We start from the raw sequence: 20183 nt of genomic DNA on the forward strand, positions 1-20183 counted from the left end.
TTAGTGTTTGAGACTTGCTTCAGGAAATATAAGGTTGAAACAGTATACCCTTTCCTAGGAACCATCCTTGACATAAAATAGCAATTTGGCAATGTTGTATTCAGGAGATCTATTAGGACAAAGTTGAAGAGAGATGGTCACTGTTCATTAGAGCTTGGGAAAGGCTCAAAAAAAGAAGTGAGAATTAAGCTGGGGGTAACAAGGGTGGGATGTACATTCCAGGTGTTGGGATCAGGGAGCAAAGGCATATTCAGGAATGCATGGGGGTGGTTCTTGTTCAAGATGGCGACATAGGGAGATCCTGAGCTCACTTCCTCCCACAGACACACTGAATCTATAGCTACATATGGAACAATTTCCTCTGAAAAAAACCCCTAAAACCTAGCTGAGTGACTCCTGCACATTGGGTAAGCAAGAAGGAAACCACATTGAAGCAGGGAGGGGAGGCTGAGAGGCAGTCTTGCTATAAATCCACTCCTAGCATGGCAACCCACAATCAGGAGGGAATTCAAACCTTGGAACTTCTCCCTGAGGAGTGAAGAGTTCAAACTCCACTTTGGGCACCCCAAATTTTAAGATCTGCACCTGAGGAAACATCTAGCTTTGAAAACCAGTGGGGCTCGCATCCACGAGACCCACAAGGCTGTAGCGAACTGAGAACTGGCTCTAAAAGGGCTCTTACAGGGACTCATTCGCCCTAAGGCTCAGCGCAGAAGCAGCCTTTTGAAAAGCGCCCAGACTTTATGTGAAAGAGGCTTATTTGCTAATCTTAAAGCCCTGGCCCAAGGGGCAGGGACCTGCAGGGATACTCTCAGGGATGGAGGCTAGTGGGCAACATCTTGGTGCTCTCCCTCTGCCACACTGCAGATGCCCGTTTCTCCCAACAGGAGCTTTTACATGTGTCTAGAGGCCAGGGGTCTTGTGTTCCTGGGTCCCATGGAACTGTGACAATCAGAGAGACAGTTCATGGCATGCTACCACCCCAGGCACTGCAGAGACAGCAAACTGAAACGCTCCGGTCTTTCTAAGAAAGAGGCCTATTTGCTTGTCCAGGCACTGCGGCCTGAGGAGCAGGCTTCTAGTTCGGCACACTTAGGGGCCTGTAGAGTTGCCCTCAGGGAACGGAGGCAAGTGGATGCAACCTTTACTTTCTCCCTCTGCCTTGTTCCACACCTTGCCAGGATCTCCCAGAAAGGAGCTTATACCCTTGTCTGGCGCCCCGATTTTTGTGGCTGCTGCCAGGGGGCTCTTTTACATCACCTGGCTCTGGTGGCCCATGGGGCTTACACTCGTGGGTCCCACAGAACTGTAACCAATAGAGAAAGAGTTCTTAAACGCTACCACCCTCAGGGCACAAGAGGCAACAGACCCAGGAGCCCAGTCTTTCTGTGAAAGAGCCTATTAGCTTATCATCACAGCTGCAGCCTGAGGGGCAGGCGTCTAACTAGACACACAGCTGAGGGCTGACCGTGATCCTTTCCAGAGACCTCAGAGAGAGCACGCTATCTTTGCACTCTCCCTCTGCCACACTTCAGAGTGCCAGGAACTCTTATACACGTCTAGTACCCCGGTTTTTATGGCTGCTGCACAGGGGATGCCCCTGATCACCTGACTCTGGTGGCCAGTGAGGCTTGCATTCCTGGGTCCCTCCAGACTCATACTCGGAGAGACAGTTCTTGGCAGACTGCCACCCTCAGGGCACTGCACAGACAGCAGACTGAAACACACCCCACCCGTCTTTCTGTGAAAGAGGTCTATTCGCTCCAGCCTTGTCCTAGAGCTTCGGTCTGAGGGACAGACTTCAGGTGTGGCACACATCTAGGGGCCTGTGGAGATGCTCCCAGGGAATGTAGGCTGGGGGACGCCATCTTTGCACTCTCTCTCTGCCTCACTACAGTTCACTAGCATCTCCTAGAAAGGAGCTTATACATTCATCTGCAACCACAGTTTTTTTGCCTGCCACCCAGGGGACACCTCCAGATGACCTAGCTCTGGGCCAGTGGGGCTTGCGCTTGCAGCCTCACAGGGATGTATATACTTGCAGACTATAGAAGCTGCTGCCTGAGGGTCTGGCTTCCTGACTTGAATCTAGGTGCTGAATGAGACCTCCCCCATTGGGACATTGACAGGTCTTGGCACATCCTCAGCTACTGGGAGCTATTAAAATTAGGTTGCTTGGGGCCAGCCCCATGGCATAGCGGTTAAGTGCACAGGCTCTGCTGCTGGCAGCCCAGGGTTCGGATCCCGGGTGCGCACCGCTTGTCAGGCCATGCCGTGGCAGCATCCCACATAAAGTGGAGGAAGATGGGCACAGATGTTAGCCCAGGGCCAGTCTTCCTCAGCAAAAAGAGAAGGATTGGCATGGATGTTAGCTCAGGGATGATATTCCTCACACACACACACAAAAACAGGTTGCTTGGACAATCTAAAGGTTTGAGAGAAAACCAAGAGCTAGGGCAGAGTTGAATGAAAAGGTTCATCTCCTACATGAGGCCACTCCTTCAAGACTGGGAGAGATGGCTGTTTCATCTAATGCATAGAAACCAACACAGAGAATCAAGCAAAATGAAGAAACAAAGGAATATGGTCCAAAGGAAAGAACAAGATAAAACCTCAGGAAAAAACCTTAACAAAATGAAGATAAGTAATTTACCTGATAAAGAGTTCAAAGTAATGGTCATAAAGATACTCACCAATCTTGGGAGAAGAATGGATGAACACAGTGAGAATTTCAGAGATAGAAAATATAAGAAAGTACCAAATAGAAGTCACAGAGCTGAAGAATACAATAACTGAACTGAAAAAATACACTAGAGGGGTTCAACAGCACTTAGATGAAGCAGAAGAACGGATCTGGAACGCAAAGACAGGGCAGTGGAACTCACCCAATCAGAGCAGCAAAAAGAAAAAAGAATGAAAAAAGTGAAGATAGCTTAAGGGACTTATGGAACAATATCAAGTGGACTAACATTCACATGATAGGGCTCCCAGAAGGAGAAGAGAGAGAGAAAGGAACAGAAAACCTATTTGAAGAAACAGTGGCTGAAAACTTCCTTAACCTAGGGAAGGAAACAGACATCCAGATCCAGGAATCCCAGAGAGTCCCAAATAAGAGGAACCCAAAGAGACCCACATGAAGATACATTATAATGAAAATGTCAAAAGCTAAAGACAAGGAGAGAATTTTAAAAGCAGCAAGAGAAAAAAAACTTATGTACAAAAGAACCTTCAGGAGAAACTTTGCAGGCCAGAATTAGTGGGTAATATATTCAAAGTGCTGAAAGAAAAATACTTCCAACTAACAATAACTCTCCTTCAATTCTGAATGATAATTTTGCCAGGTAAAGCATTTTCCAGACAAGCAAAAGCTAAAGGAGATCATTACCATTAAGCTGGCCTTACAAGAAATGTTAAAAAGACTTTAAGCTGAAAAGAGAAGGCACTAATTAATAACAAGAAAACATATGAAAGTATAAAGCTCACTGGTAAAGGTAAATATATAGTAAAGGTAGTGGATTAATCACTTATAAAGGTAGTATGAAGGTTAAAAGACAAAAGTCGTAAAAATAACTGTTACTACAATTAGTTAAGGGATACACAAGATAACAAGATGTAGAATGTGACATAAAACATAAAATGTGTGTGCGGGGGTTAAAAACGCAGAGCTTTGGATTGTGTTCAAACTTAAGTTGTTATCAACTTAAAATAGACTGGTATAAGTTGTTATATGTAAGCCTCACGGCAACCACAAAGCAAAAACCTATAGTAGATACACAAAAGATAATGAGAAAGGAATCTAAGCATACTACTAAAGAAATTCACCAAACCACAAAGGAAGAGAGCAAGAGAAGAAAGGAACAGCAAGGAACTAGAAAACAGCCAGCAAACAATTAACAAATGGCAGTAAGTACATACCTATCAGTAATTACTTTAAGTGTAAATAGACTAAATTCTCCAATCCAAAGACATGGAGTGGCTGAATGGATAAAAAAGCAAGACCTATGTGCTGCCTATAAGAGACTCACTTCAGATGTAAGGACACACACAGACTGAAAGTGAAGGGATGGAAAAAGATATTCCATGCAAATGGAAACCAAAAGAAAGCTGGGGTAGCTATACTTATATAAGACAAAACAGACTTTAAAACAAAGACTGTAATAAGAGACAAAGAAGTGCATTACGTAATGATAAAGGGGTCAATCCAACAAGAGGTATAACATGTGTAAATATTTATGCACCCAACATAGAAGCACCTAAATATACTTAAGCAAATATTAAAGGGAGAATACAATAATAGTAGGGAACTTTAATACCCCACTTATGTCAATGGATAGATCCAGGCAGAAAATCAATAAGGAAACATCAGTCTTACACGACACATTAGACCAGATGGACTTAACAGATACGTACAGAACATTCCATCCAAAAGCAACAGAATACACATTCTTCTCAAGTGCACATGAAACATTCTCCAGGAGAGATTGTATGTTAGGCCACAAAATAAGTCTTAATAAATTTAAGAAGATTGAAATCATATCAAGCATCTTTTCTGAACTTTTCCAACCATAATGGTATGAAACTAGAAATCAACTACAAGAAAACTGGGAAATTCACAAATATCTGGAGATTAAACAAAATGCTACTGAACAACCAATGGGTCTCAAAGAGAAATAAAAAAAATACCTTGAGACAAATGAAAATGGAAATACAAAATACCAAAACTAATGGGACGCAACAAAAGCAGTTCTAAGAGGGAAGTTCATAGCAATAAATAAAGTTTGTAGCAATAAATGTCTACCTCAAGAAACAAGAAAAATCTCAAACAACCTAACTTTACACCTCAAGGAACTAGAAGATGAACAACAAATGAAGCCCAAAGTTAGTAGAAGGAAGGAAATAAGAAAGATTAGAGAGGAAATAAATGAAATAGAGACTAAAAAGACAATAGAAAAGATCAATTAAACTAAGAGCCAGTTCTTTGAAAAGATAAAATTGACAAACCTTTGGCTAGACTCACCAAGAAAAAAAGAGAACTCAAATAAAAGCAGAAATAGGAGAAGTTACAACTGATACCACAGAAACACAAAGGATAATAAAAGACTACTGTGAACAATTATACTCCCACAAATTGGATGACGTAGAAGAAATGAATAAATTTCTAGAAACATCCAGCCTGCCAAGACTGATTCATGAAGAAATTAAAAATATGAACAAACCAATAACTAGTAAGGAGATTCAGTCAGTAATCAAAAACCTCACAACCAACAAAAGTCCAGAACCAGACGGTTTCACTGGTGAATTGTACCAAACATTCAAAGAAGACTTAATACCAATCCTTCTCAAACTCTTCCAAAAAATAGAAGAGGAGGGAATGCTTCCAAACTCATTTTATGAGGCCAGAATTACCCTGACACCAAAACCAGATGAGGACAACACAAGAAAAGCAAATGACAGGCAAATATCCCTGATGAACATAGATGCAAAAATCCTCGACAAAATATTAGCAAACTGAATTCAACAATATGTTAAAAGGATCACACACCATGATCAAGTGGGATTTATCCCAGGGATGCAAGGATGGTTCAACATTTGCAAATCAGTCAACAAATCATTTGGTAATGATACACCACATTAACAAAATGAAGGATAAAAATCGTATGATCATCTCAACAGATGCAGAGAAAGCATTTCACAAAATTCAACATCCATTTATGATAAAAACTCTCAACAAAGTGGGTATAGATAGAAGGTACCTCAACATAATAAAGGCTACATATGACTAGCCCACAGCTGATGTCATTCCCAATGGTGAAAAGCTTAGAGCTTTTCCTCTAAGATCAGGAGCAAGACAAGGATGCCTACTCTCACCCCTTTTATTCAACAAATTTTGGAAGTCCTAGCTAGAGCAGTTAGGCAAGAAGAAGAAATAAAAGGCATCCAAATTGGAAAGGAAGAAGAAACGCTGTCACTATTTGCAGATGACATGATATGAACACCCTAAAGACTCCAAAACACTGTTAGAGTAAACAAATCAGTAAAGTTGCAGGATAGAAAGTCAATATACAGAAATCTGTTAAATTTCTATACGCTAATGATGAACTATCATAAAGAGAAATTAAAACAATCCCTTTTACAATTGCATCAAAAAGAATAAAATACCTAGGAATAAATTTAACTAACATGAAAGATCTGTACACTGAAAACTGCAAGACATTGATGAAAGAAATTGAAGACACAAATAAGTGGAAAGATATTCTTGCTCATGGATTGGAAGAATATTGTTAAAATGTCCATACTACCCAAAGCAATCTACATATTCAATGCAATCCCTATCAAAATTCCAATAGCATTTTTCACAGAAATAGAACAAAGAATTTTAAAATTTGTACAGAACTACAAAAGACCCCAAATAGCCAAAGCAATCTTGAGAAAGAACAACAAAGCTGGAGGCTTCATGCTCTCTGATTTCAAACTATATTACAAAGCTGTATTAATCAAAACAGTATGGTATTGGCATAAAAATAGACACATAGGTCAGTGAAATGGAATAGAGAGCCCAGAAATAAACCCACACATATATGGTTAATTAATTTACAGCAAAGTAGCCAAGAATATACAATGGGGAAGGGACAGTCTCTTCAATAAATGGTGTTGGGAAAACTGGAGAGCCTCATGCAAAAAATGAAAGTGGACCACTATTTTACACCATATTCAAAAATTAACTCAAAGTGGATTGAAGACTTGAACGTAAGACCTGAAATCATGTAAGTCCTAGAAGAAAACATAGGCAGTAAGCTCCTTGACATTGGTCTTAGCTATGACTTTTTGGATTTGACACCAAAAGCAAAAATAAACAAGTGGGACTACATCAAACTAAAAAGCTTCTGCACAGCAAAGGAAGCCATCAATAAAAGGAAAAAGGCAACCTACCAAATGAGAGAAAAATATTTGCAAATCATATATTTGATAAGGGGTTAATATCCAAAATATATAAAGAACTCATACAATGCAATAGCAAAAAACCAAACAATCTGATTAAAAACTGGGCAGAGGATCTGAACAGACATCTTTCCAAAGAAGACATACAGATGGCCACAAGGTACATGAAAAGATGCTCAACATCACTAATTATCACGGAAATGCAAATCAAAACGACAAGGAGATATCACCTCACACCTGTTAGAATAGTTATTATCACAAAAAGAGAAGAGATAACAAGTGTTGGCAAGGATGTGGAGAAAAGGGAACCCTTGTGTACTGTTGGTGGGCATGTAAATTGGTGCAGCCGCTACAGAAAACAGTATGGAGGTTCCTCCAAGAAATAAAAATAGATCTACCACACGATCAGGCTATTCCGCTTCTAGGTATTCATCCAAAGAAAATGAAAATACTAACTCAAAAAGATTTATGCACCCCCATGTTCATTGCAGCATTATTTACAATAGTCAAGATATGGAAATAACCTGAGTGTACGTCGATGGATATATGGATAATGATGATATATATATATACACACACACACACACACACACAATTGAATATTATTCAGCCATATAAAGGAATGAAATCTTTCCATTTTCGACAACATGGATGGACCTTGAGGGCATTATGCTAAGTGAAATAAGTCAGACTGAGAAAGACAGATACCGTATGATCTCACTCACATGTGGAATCTAAAAAAAACAAACCCAAGCTCTTACATACAGAAAACAGATTGGTGGTTGACAGAGGCCGGGGGTAGGGGAGGAAGAAATGGGTGAAAGGGGTCAAAAGGTACAAACTTGCAGTTATAAAATAAATAAGTCATGGGGATGTAATATATAGCATAGTGACTATAGTTAATAATGCCATATTGCATTTGTGAAAGTTGCTAAGGGGGTAAATCTTAAAACTCTCATCACAAGAAAAAAGTTTATGCATAGTGACAGATGTTAACTAGACTTACTGTGTGATCATTTTGCAGTATATACTAACATCGAATCATTATGTTGTACACCTAAAACTAATATAATGATATATGTCAATTATACCTCAATTAACAAAAAAAGAACGTATGGGCCCACCTGCCCCATACTGGCCTGTGTAGTACCCAGTCCACACCTAAGCCCTGCTAGACCTTGCCCCACTAACTTCCCCTGAAAAAGGCAGACATACCTCAGAGATATTATGGTTTTGGTTCCAGACCACCACAGTAAAGCAAGTCACATGAATTTTTTGGTTTCCCAGTGCATATAAAAGTTATGTTTATACCATTAAGTGTGCAATACCACTATGTCTAAAAAAAAGCAACTAAAAAAATACTTTATTGCTGAAAAATGCTAACCATCATCTGAGCCTTCAGTGAGTCAGTCTTTTTGCTGGTGGAGGGTCTTGTAAAAAACTCAGTATCTGCAAAGCACAATAAAACGAGGTATGCCTGTTACTTTCACGGAGGCCAAAGCTGACTATGACCTGAAAACCAAGTACAGAGACAGTGTTGCTTTCCCTTAGATAGCTAGGTTTGTGCTTGCTACCCAACTTTTCAAACTAAACATTATATTGTTTAAAGATGCATACATGCATATATATGGTCAGTCTATAAAGACAAGCTAATAAATGATTAACACCAAAGTCAGGATAATGGCTACTCCCTGGGTGGGGGGTTGGTGACTGGGAGGAGGCATATGGAAGCTCCTAACAGGGCTCCCACACTGTACAACTCTAGGGGATGCCGTTCACATAAATTCTGGCTCCTCAAGTACTGGAGAGAATCCATTTCTTTACCTGAGTAGTGGGTACATAGGCATTCATATTCTTCTTTAAAAAGAATATATTATTAATTCTTTACAGAACAATACATACATTTTATATAGACTTCTGCATATACAGGCATACCTCGGAGATATCATGGCTTCGGTTCCAGACCACTGCGATAAAGCAAATATCGCAATAAAGCGAGTCACACCAACTTTTTGGTTTCCCAGTGCATATATATGTTTATACTATACTGTAGTCTATTACATGTGCAATAGCATTATGTCTAAAAAAAACGATGTATATACCTTCATTAAAAAATACTTCGTTGACGGGGCCGGCCCCGTGGCCTAGTGGTTAAGTTTGGCACGCTCCACTCCGGCGCCCTGGGTTCAGTTCCTGTGTGCAGACCTACACCACTTGTTGGTGGCCATGCTGTGGTGGTGACCCACAGACAAAATAGAGCAAGATTGGAATAGATGTTAGCTCAGGGTTAATCTTCTTTGACCAAAAAAAAAAATACTTCATTGGTAAAAAATGCTAACCATCGTCTGAGCCGTCAGTGAGTCAATCTTTCTGCTGGTGGAGGGTCTTGTAAAAAAAAAAAAAAAAATGCTGTCTCTGTGAGGTGCAGTAAAGTGAAGTGCAATAAAACAAGGTATGCCTGTATTACTGATCACATCAGGAGTTGGCTGACTTTCTTTAAAGGGCCATAAATATTTTAGGCTTTACAGCACATAAAATCTGTGTCCCAGCTACTCAACTCTGCTGTTGTAGTATAAAGGCAGCCACAGACAATACATAAATGAATGAGCATGTCTGTTTCCCAACAAAACTTTATTTACAAAACTAGGTGGCTGGATTTGGCTTGGGGCTGCAGTTTACCAAACCCCAGATTACACAATTAAATCTTTAAAAGAAAAAAACGTAGCTGTGGCTTATCCAGGGGATTGAGAGTCGAGTCTCAAACAAAGGATTCATTGGGGGTATAGTAGGAAGGTCCATAATGTAGCCTTCTGTAATCTATGTTTATTTTTTAATGTTAGGACTAAAATTGATCTAAATTTGTCCTTTTGTGAACTTGGGGTTTTGTCCTCTGTAATGTAAGAAATTGGGAGAATATTGCTGTTCGAACTTTGATTTCATTAGGGAACCATTTTTATCAGAATTATCCAGACTAATTCTTTCATTAATAATAGCAAACCCAACAACAGTAATACTGTCTGCAGTTAAATGGTCATTACAGACATCAGGAGTGACGTCAGGCACTTTACACACGTGACTTTCTCTTCCTCACAACAGTTCTTTAAAGTAGGTATTGTTATTATTTTTTGGTCTCTATTTTGCAACTGAGAAAAGCTGACTTTTCCAAGGTCATATAGGTAATAAAGCAGAGATGAGCCTGAGTTGGTCAGCTTCAAAGTTCAGTCTTTTTTCTGCAGTACACTGCCTCTATCAAAGGCATCCTTTTTTAACGCTGCCAAAATCAATTTGGTTTTAGATTGTCTTCGAAGTTTTACCGACTTAGAAGAACTTGATGAGACAGAGTTATATATGTGCCACAAATGCAAAAAGAAACAAAAGTCCACTAAAAAGTTTTGGATTCAAAAACTACCCAAGGTAAGTGTTGAGTTTCCAATTATAATGCAATTTCGAGGAAAATTTGCTTATGATTGATGAGAAGACAGATTACTTTTGTAACGTTAGACTATGTGAATAAACCCTTTTGAGAATGCATAATTAAATGTGTCCTGATCACAATTTCCAATGTGTGGAGGGGGCAGGTTTCCTACCACACCACCAACAAGCAATTCTCTGACAGCAGCTGGGTGTCCTACAGTTCAACTCAATTCTGACACTGTCCCCCTGGAGATAGCATCAGATTCCACAGGTTAAAGGCTCAGTCCCACGGAACCGCCCTTTCAGAGGCCAGTTGCAAACCCGGGTTGTTATTTTATGCTTCTGACTGACAAACTACAAGTTGGAGGTTCTCAGGATCCCTTCCTTGAACTTGAGACACCAGTCACAAGTCCAGGCTGTTATCTGTAATTCTGACTGGCTAGAAATCAGAAGTTCCCACGACTTTCTCCTTGGGTTGGATTATTCATTAGAGTAGCTCTCAGAACTCTGGTTTACTCTAGTGAGTAAACAGAAAACCAGTTTACTCACTAGATTACCGATTTATTACAAAGGATATTAAAGGATACAAATCAACAACCAGATGAAGAGATATATAGGGCAAGGTCCTTAACAAAAGAGCTTCTGTCCTCATGGAGTTTGGGGCCTGGCACGTGGAAATGTTCTGGTTCCCCAACCTGGAAGCTCTCCAAACTTGGTCCTTTTGGGTTTTTATGGAGGCTTCAATACATAGGCACAACTACTAAAATCACTGGCCATTGATTATCATTCAACTTTCAGTCCCGCTCCCCTCACTGGAGATGGGGAGGGGGGCGGTGGTGGGACTGAAAGTTCTAACCCTCTAGTCACTTGGTTGGTTCTGCGGGCAATCAGCCCCCATCCTCAGGTGCAGTCCAAAAGTCAGCTCATTAACATAACAAAAGATACCTTTAGCGTTCTCATCACTTAGGAAATTCCAAGGCTTTTAGGAGCTCAGTGCCAGCAATGGGGACAAAGACCAAATATATATTTATTATAAATCACAATATCACAGTAAGATATTTGTGGAAGAAAATGGTATCAAGGATCAAAAGAAAAACTGATAGGCCACCTAAAATATTATTTGAGAGACATTAGTACCAAGTAGTTAATTTTGATTGAAAGATAAATTAGGTGTTTGTTTACAATCTTTGTCCTTCTCTCTCATCTAGGTGCTATGCTTACATTTGAAAAGGTTTCATTGGACAGCGTATTTAAGAAACAAAGTTGATACCTATGTAGAATTTCCACTGAGAGGCCTAGACATGAAATGCTACTTACTAGAGGTAAGGTAATTACTTTTGTTAGAAGGGTGAAAAGATGACTCTTCAGTAAAATTAAGTTCACTGAGAGAGGGTAGAGGTCATCGAGGTAGGAGATACTAATGTCATTGACTACTGGTCCTAACTCAGTCCTGGGATGCTTTCTCCTCCCTTGTTCTGTAGCCTGAGAACAGTGGCCCAGAGAACTGCCTTTACGACCTCGCTGCTGTGGTGGTGCACCATGGTTCCGGGTGAGTATGGCAGTGGGCTTCTCATGGGTGGGAACAGCACAATGAAGACCTGCAGTTTTGCACCACTCTTGATAATTTTCCCTGATCTCCCAAAAAAATGGAGTCAGATACATTAAAGTGGGTGAAGTAGAACTTTCCTTCAACCTTGGTGTGAAAGAATATTCCTAAGAGGATGTTGTGAAGCATGCAGAGAAGACACATGAAAGCAGAATGGAGAATGGTTCATTTGAGCCCAGCACTCAGAACCCAGTTTATTTGTCCACAAAATCCTGAGCAGTCTTTACTCCAAAGTTGTTTATTTCCTTTGCCAATTGGTATTTAAATTGAGGAAGAATTATTTGGGAAATTATTGGAATTATTAGGGAAATTATTTGGAATAACTTCATGTCATCTACTTTAAAGATTCATTTTTTATTTGGTTGAATAATTCTTGATTACTTTTTTCCTGAAAATTTATATTAAGGGTGTTTACCTTCTGATTTCTGTTCTGACAATGGCTAATTTTACCGTCAAACTTGGACTGCTATACTTGAACAAATCACTACCCATGTTGAAAATCCTTTTCCCTCAGAACTTTGTAGACATTGCTCCATTGACTTCACCACTCATAGAGTTATAAATGACAAGTCCACTACAAGTCTGATTCTCACTTCTTTATAGGCAACCTGTTTTTTTTCTCTTTGGAAGGTTGTAGGATCCTCTGTCTTTGGACTTAGAAATTACATCAGATGTATTCCTGCTTGGTAGTTGATAGAGACACTCTTAGTCTGGTGTCTTCAGTTCATGGAAATGTTGTTTATTTGTTCCACCCCATTCTCTTATTCTCTCTTCCGGAACTCCTATTAGATGTATAGTGAATTTCCTGGATCTGTCTTTCACACATTTTAACTATTTTTTGATAGTTAATTTCCATCTCTTTCTGAAGACTGCCATGGCCTGTTTTTCCAAATCACCAATTTGGGTTTCATCTGTATCCAAATTGAAGATTAGGTCCTCCATGAAATTTTTATACTGTGGCCATTACATATTTCTGATAACTCTTTTTCATAATAGCCTATTCCTATTTTATGGTTGCAGTATCGTCTAAAAACCATTGATACTAATTAGAATTTTTAAAGTTCTCTTTGGTTTTCTGCATTAAATTCCTCAGCAGTTAACTGCTTTACTTGTTCTTCCTGGTACTTCTCTTTCATGCTGTTTTTCTCCCCTCAAGAGTTTGATGAATTTGGTTGTTTGTTCAGAATCAAATAAATGAAAGAGGAGATTGAGCATTATTGGTAAATGGTAAGGCTTTGTCTGGTGGTTATGAAGGTCTCTGTTCTACCTGCAGGCTTTTCTCCTGCCTGGAGGGCTCCATGTGTGAGTGGATGGGTCATGCTGACAGAGAAAAGCCCTTGATGGCCAAAGTACGGGGGAAGGCACTTTCCTGAAAGCAGATTACTTTCTTAAACTCAGGTTTTTTCTAAGACTCTGATGGGAAATTTGGTTCTCAGTTTTCCATGTTTCCATAGGCCTTGTCCTATGCTTGTTAGTTGAGGGTTCCTTGTTTGGTTTCTCCATTAATCCAGTGCCATGTGGGGGCCAGCCCCGTGGCTTAGCGGTTAGGTGCATGCGCTCCGCTGCTGGTGGCCCGGGTTCGGACCCCGGGCATGCACCGACGCACCGCTTTTCCGGCCATGCTGAGGCCACATCCCACATACAGCAACTAGAAGGATGTGCAGCTGTGACATACAACTGTCTACTGGGGCTTTGGGGGAAAAGTAAATTAAAAAAATTATAAAAAGAAAAAAAAAATCCAGTGCCATGTGAACACTACTTTATAGGTTCTGGAAAATCCTCAATTTCTGGTCAGTTGATGGCACTCTTCCCTATTTTCCAGTGTCAATATATTCCTTGTCATTTCACTGGGTTTTGAAGAGAATAAACATGTGAGCTCAATCAACCATCTTAAACCACAAGTCTCAAGGATTTATTATAGTACTTATTAAAATTTATTATATATCTAACAAATTATATGGTTGCACAGATCCTTTTGTGATTTCTGTAGTCTTATTCCTTGATCTTTTGACTTCTCCCTACAGGGTCGGTTCTGGACATTACACAGCATATGCAACTCACGAAGGTCGCTGGTTCCATTTCAATGACAGTACTGTAACACTGACTGATGAAGACACCGTTGTGAAGGCAAAGGCCTACATCTTGTTTTATGTGGAACGCCAGGCCAAAGCTGGATCAGATAAACTTTAATACCTCCTTTAAATCTTTATTTGTCAACTATACCGGACAAACATTTCCAATTCTCCATAAATACTTGATCCAAGATTTAATTTCATTATGCACTTTTCAATGTCCTATTTTGGGTTTAGTTTTATTTTGTCAATGGTAGTGACTTATTGAAGATGGGCACCAACTAATTTTTTTTTTTAGTTCTACCAGAAAACCTCAGCAGATATTTTGATTTGCTGCTTTAGTTGTAATAATTCAGTTTTTATATGTAGTTTCAAGAACTTAGTTCTATTTGACTTTTTTATATTAATGTCTTCAGTTCTCACTTTGAGGCACATTTACATCATTGCTTTGTTACTCTCACATGCTGAAAGCAAGATACGTTCCTGAGTGTGAAGAGCAACGTACTGCCTGCTGCCTTTCCACAGCTATCATGGAGATCAGGCTGACTCTAAATCAAGGATCATGTGTGCACGTAATTTGTGGCCCACAAGATTTCAGCGACTGCTCAGTAATCATTCTTTTTGCTTGTCAAAGGTAACGGAGAGGGCGTCCTAAGTAGACCAGGTAATTGCTGCTCTTGGTATCTCTCAAGGTTGCTGTTTATCAGCACTAAGTAAATAAATTTGTTGGGTCAGTTGTACCTGTACTGCAAATTCAAGAATTATTGTTTTTTTTTTTGGTTTGGGGGTATTGTTTGTGTGTGTTTTCATGGAGGAGATAGGAGTACAGAAAAGTCCCAATAAGACCAAATATATTTAATGTTTAAAAAATTCTGTGACTCAGCTAGATTATCCAGTGAGATGAAACCCTAACTTCTGTTTGCCTTTTTGAATCAGCATCTAACTCCCCGACTAGTGTAGCACCGGGAGTAACTGCATGCTCACTGCAGTCTTCTCGCCTGGCCACCTGAGGTTGAGATGCTAAGCTCCAGAGTTGATTCTGACCATGACCTACACTTCAGGTAACACTGTGGGGTCTGCTTCTACACAAGGAAATTCGAGTCTTTGTTACTCTGGGTTTTAACAATTCTCACTGGCCCATCCTGATAGTAGAGCAAGATGAAAATATTCTCACTTTCAGTAAGTAGAGTTTCTGTTCTTGAGTTTAGCAGTCCTTGTTTTAAAATTGCTTTCAAGAAAAATAAGTACAAGCACTATTTAGATTTAACTCAAATTGAAATTGGAACCAGCTCTGCAAGTATTCCAAGCCAGTCTCGATTTTGGGGTGGTGGTGGCATTACTTGCAAATTATTGAGAGAGACAAGGAACTCCAAAATAGGCCTGTAGGCCTGGGACCATGCACTCTTTTCATGTTCATCTCGTGTCCTAGTCATTATTTTCCTTCCTTCTCAATTCAAGGGGCAGAATGTATTTCATGTTAAGCCGGCCAGCCAGAGTTTTTGAAAATCTTGTTTTTTCTATTAAAAGGAAAAATGGTCAAGATTTTTTTAAGCATATGAATGTAAAAGAAAAGTCTAGTGTCTGTTCTCCTAGGTCAGATATTTGAAGTTGCAAGAGCAGATGTGGTTCCATTTCCACTTTAATATTAGCTGGATAAATCCCACATTTTCTCAGAGCAGAAAACATCCGCTAAACACTTGAACGTGACCAGGAGCAAATTGCAATTGTCTCAACTTGTACTATCCAATTACTAGCCACGTGTGGTTATTTAAATTTTAATTAAAATTAAAAACTCAGTTCTTCAGCCACACCAGCCACATTCCAAGTGCTCAGCAGCCACGTGGGCACAGGGCCGCGCAGGTCTAGCGCAGCCCCATCAACGTGTCGAGTCCTGTCGGGCAGCACTGGCCTAAACTTTCACTCCGGAGAAAAGAGCTTTGCCATCATGTTTAGTTAGGTCTTACAACTTAAAAACAGAGGGTCTAGAAGGTAATTAAGAGGGCAACATGGTATTTAAAATAGTTTACAATGCTAAATTACATTACTAGGGCCGGCCCCGTGGCTTAGCGGTTAAGTGCGCGCGCTCTGCTGCTGGTGGCCCGGGTTCAGATCCCGGGCACGCACCAAGGCACCGCTTCTCCGGCCATGCTGAGGCTGCGTCCCACGTACAGCAACTAGAAGGATGTGCAGCTATGACATACATCTATCTACTGGGGATTTGGGGGAAAAAAAATAAAATTACAAAATAAATAAGAATTACATTACTAAATTAGGTTGAACCATGTGAAATTGTGATATTTGATTGTTTTTGATCGACAAAAATGAGTTTCACATAATTTGACCTAATACATTAACACCATATGTAACTGAACTTGAAATGTGCATCTCCTTTGATCTGAGTATCTCCTCTGAATCCAGGCTCTTTTGCTTGGAAGGTACACAGCTGTAACTTGGCACATTTGCACTTAGATCGTTAGTCTCTCTGAATGGGCAGCTGTTATGACTTCAACAATAGAGCCTTGGGCAGTGTTGATGTTGGAGACAAGCTGTCTTTATATACCAAATGGAACTAGCAACAGACTGGACTACTTTGTTGGGGAAAGTGGTCCTCAGACAGGCAACACTGTTGGCTTAAGAGATGAACACATCTCCTGTTTGAATTGCTTGATTTTACTTAAGCAGAAATATTTGATATCATGAAGGCTCTTTGGAAAAGTGATTGGATCCGTTTGAATTGTGCACTTGAACACCAGAGATGTAAATGTGCCTATTTGTATTTTGAAAATTTAACTATGTAGCCTTATCACACCTATTTTAAAAGCTGATCTTTTTGTGCTCTTCAGGGCTTTTCCCTCATGCCATGTTGTCTCTGGCATGTACGTGGCTGCTCGCTCAGACCTTACGCTGAGGGAGGGCTTCATGCCAAGTCACATGGCTCCTTGGAACAAGAAAACTTTCTCAGAAGTCCTCCCACACAGGTGGGTGATAAAGTTTGTGGCAACACAAATCTCTCTCCATGGTGGAGAAACCTTTGCTTATCCACTGTATTCTACTCAGTGTCTAATGATGACAAGTATAACAGAATTAAACCAGGAAAGTGTACTGGCCCTGGTTATGTGTTAAATGTGTATCTCACCTGTGGAACCTACTCAGCAGCGTGGTTTCCGGGGTTGGGGACATATTTATTTGTTAAAGCCAAACCTCTCCTTCATTGGTTTAGTGTACATAAGTCTATTTAGATACATACTTATCCCACTTCAACCTCCACCGTTCCCTGAGCTCTCTCATGTACCCTCTGTTGCTGAAGTGGCCTCTTCACTCAGGTCTTGGAAAAGCTCACGAGCAAAGTCTGTTGCTGCAGCCAGGGCCCGGGTCCTAGGTGACTGGAGTGTAACCACAGGAGCGCGCCCACAGCACAGGAAGAGGTGGGCGTGTGGTGCTGTCATGCGTAGTCCACGGTCTGCATCGCCTCACTGGGTGCGGCACCTCCCCCCTCAGGTCTGAGCATGATGGACTCCAGACTGCCCTCCCCCAGTGCTAGTTGTGCTGTGATGTAACTGTTTGCCATTAAAACCTAGTTTGTATGATGCCGAGAGGATTAATTGTGCAAGTGACCAATTTCACTTAAGTTGTAATCACATCCCTTTTCCGCTTCACCAACCTGAACTGTTTTATGGAAAGTATCATTAAAGGTCTGGACTCTTTCCTTTTGACTATTATTTCCGAACACTTTTCAGTGGAGCCAAGTAAATGATGATGTATTCGCTCAAGCTCTGAGCCTTCTGTCTGTCAGTAGGCAGTAAATTCTTACAGAATCCTTACCATCTGGGGCTGCTGCTATACGTGGGCCCGGCTAAAGTGACCTGTGGGGGCGGAGGGTGGCGGTTAGAGATGCTCTAGGGCCTGCAGTCAGGAGCCTGAGGGGCTCACCTGTGCAGAATGCAATCATCCTGTCTCCTTGTGACAGCAGATCCTATAAAAAAATGAGGTCCGCTTCCTCCTTCAGGCTAGACTCTACCCTGAGCAAACAGGTTTTAGGCTCTGAGCAAAGGATATTGGACATCTTTTAAAGTAAAACAGGCAAATAAGCGCTGTTGCTAAAAAATAAATACTCCACTTTATGGTAAGCCTCTATACACTACTTCTCTGCCCCCATGTCCCCTGCAAACAGAAAAAAACAAGAACCGCCCTGTGTCTACACCCATCGTTTTCCTGTTACTTATTTGCCTGTTCCTATCAGTCTTCTAAAATTGAAGACAGGCGCCTGCAGCCCAAATGGTTTTCCTCCAGGTCCCGAATCGCACGTTCCCTTTTGGCAGCTGTGCTGGTCAGAGGCCATGCAGCTGCTGTTGCTGCAGCCAAGGAGCTGCAGCCAAGGAGCTGAGCGCCACAGACAACAAGGGAGGAGCTGCTGTCATCACCATCCAGCCAGACCCCTCCCTTCAGGCATGCATGCCACGTGAGCCCACCATGCATTCTGGGATGCCTCCTACAACCCACCCAGAATGAGCAGCAGGGGCCAGTCCTTTGCAGTGCCAGCAGGGCTGTAGGAGTGCAGCTTGGAAGCCACAACGAACCAAAATGACTCTTCTCAGTGGCCAGCGTGCTTACACTGCTCTGCCTTTTAAGAAGCTGAAAGAACTGCCTAGTTCCAGGGCTCAGCCCTCTGAAAAGTATTGCTTGGGAAAGGACTTGGGAGGGAAAGGGGCCATAATAAGGCCTTCTATTAAACCCATCTGTGGTGCTGCCACGTTCACGGCCTTGAGTGGAGAAGTACAACTAGCCCTCTCTGGGCTAGCTGTACTTCTGTCAGCTGTAATTGTGAACAATTAAAATGATTACCTTAAAATATTAGCAGTAGCTAGTTACCCTTTCGTTGAGAATTTCTTTCTTTTACCTGTTTCTTGGTTTACGTTGTTTCTAAGAAAAGTCACCCCTTCCGCTTCACCTTGCAGCGGTGGGGTGATAGAGGCACAGAGGACCGCTGAGACTGACTTCTCAGAGGAAAGGAGCTGGCTAGAAGGGCTACTTAGTTTCCTTAGCTGCCTTCTGCTTTTAAAGGCAAAGCTGCGCCAGGCCTGACCAAGCCTTCATTCCAGAAGAGGGTCCAGCAGAGTTGCTTATCTGTATTACTCCACACAACTGGAAAACAAAGTATTCCAATTCCAATTAAATGGGTTTGCGAGCAAAGGTAACCCCTGAGGCGGTGTTCCCGGGTCTAGCGGAGGAAGAGCTGCTTCTCACCTCACTGCTGCAACAGCAGAACGATGCCTTGACTGTCAGCATTCCCCGAACAGACCAACCAGTACCCAAAGCCAGTACTTCACAGTAGGGCTGGGTCTAGAGCTGGGAGTGAAGCCCTATGAGCAAACGGAGCCACTGCACAGAGAAATCCCGGTTTCTTCGGGAAGGGAGAACAATGGGTCATACCCGCAGGGAGGGGGCGAGGGGTGGCAGGGGAACTCAAGGTAATCATAAAGAGGATAACTTAAAGGGCAAGCTTACACTAAAATACTTAACTTACAACTGTTTCAAGCAGTTTGTATTATGAGCTACCTCATCCATCCTGACATTTTTGGAAATATGGGCTAGATACAGTGGGACACATAATTGGAAAAATATAAAGCCAAGTGAACCTAAGTTTAAAACATGACACACACATACACACAGAAGAACCTTGGAAAGCGAAGCTACTTAAGATCTTTTATGAAACAACTCAGAGTAAAAACAGCGCCAGCTAGGAGGCCAAGGAACTCCCTCTGCCTGGCGGAGGGCAGCAGGGTTTGCAGGTAGTTAGCCTGGCCTGGCAACTGTCGCTACTGAGCGAAGATAACAGAGAGGCATTACCCATGGTCTCTGCTTGTAGCTCTGAACACAAAACTGTCACGCTTAGCTCTTTAAGAGACAACAGGCTTCTTCCTAGTTAGAGCGGAGCAAAAGACTCATATTGATGTACTAAAAAATAAAAATAGTTACCATTTACGATTAGAGCCCCTCCCAAGGAGCAGACTGCAAGCCCAGACAGAGGCGGTCTGGCCAGCTACCTCGAATGAGAATGCCTCGGGAGAAGCCCAAAGAGCTCTCTGCTAAACACCATTGTCAGCTAAAAGGAAAAGAAATCCCTTTTAAGGAAACTATTTAACTTCAATAGG

The 20183-nt window shown here is 41.3% G+C and overlaps 1 protein-coding gene and 1 long non-coding RNA gene across 3 annotated transcripts in view; one reads left to right on the plus strand and one right to left on the minus strand.

Annotated features, from left to right (window-relative positions):
- USP3 (ubiquitin specific peptidase 3) overlaps positions 1–17737 on the plus strand; it is a 96838-nt gene extending 79101 nt beyond the window's left edge. For both annotated transcript variants that reach the window (XM_058541796.1, XM_058541795.1), the window contains 5 exons: positions 10235–10353; positions 11562–11675; positions 11835–11902; positions 13984–15092; positions 16875–17737. In XM_058541796.1, coding sequence (XP_058397779.1) covers positions 10235–10353; positions 11562–11675; positions 11835–11902; positions 13984–14149 — 467 coding nt within the window. In that variant the 3' untranslated portion in view covers positions 14150–15092; positions 16875–17737. The remainder of the gene's footprint in view (positions 1–10234; positions 10354–11561; positions 11676–11834; positions 11903–13983; positions 15093–16874) is intronic.
- Positions 1–20183, minus strand: part of LOC131406169 (uncharacterized) — a 47400-nt gene that overhangs the window by 21773 nt on the left and 5444 nt on the right. The window lies entirely within an intron of this gene.

This window comes from Diceros bicornis, chromosome 5 (assembly GCF_020826845.1).
Source record: "Diceros bicornis minor isolate mBicDic1 chromosome 5, mDicBic1.mat.cur, whole genome shotgun sequence".
Classification (NCBI taxonomy): domain Eukaryota; kingdom Metazoa; phylum Chordata; class Mammalia; order Perissodactyla; family Rhinocerotidae; genus Diceros; species Diceros bicornis.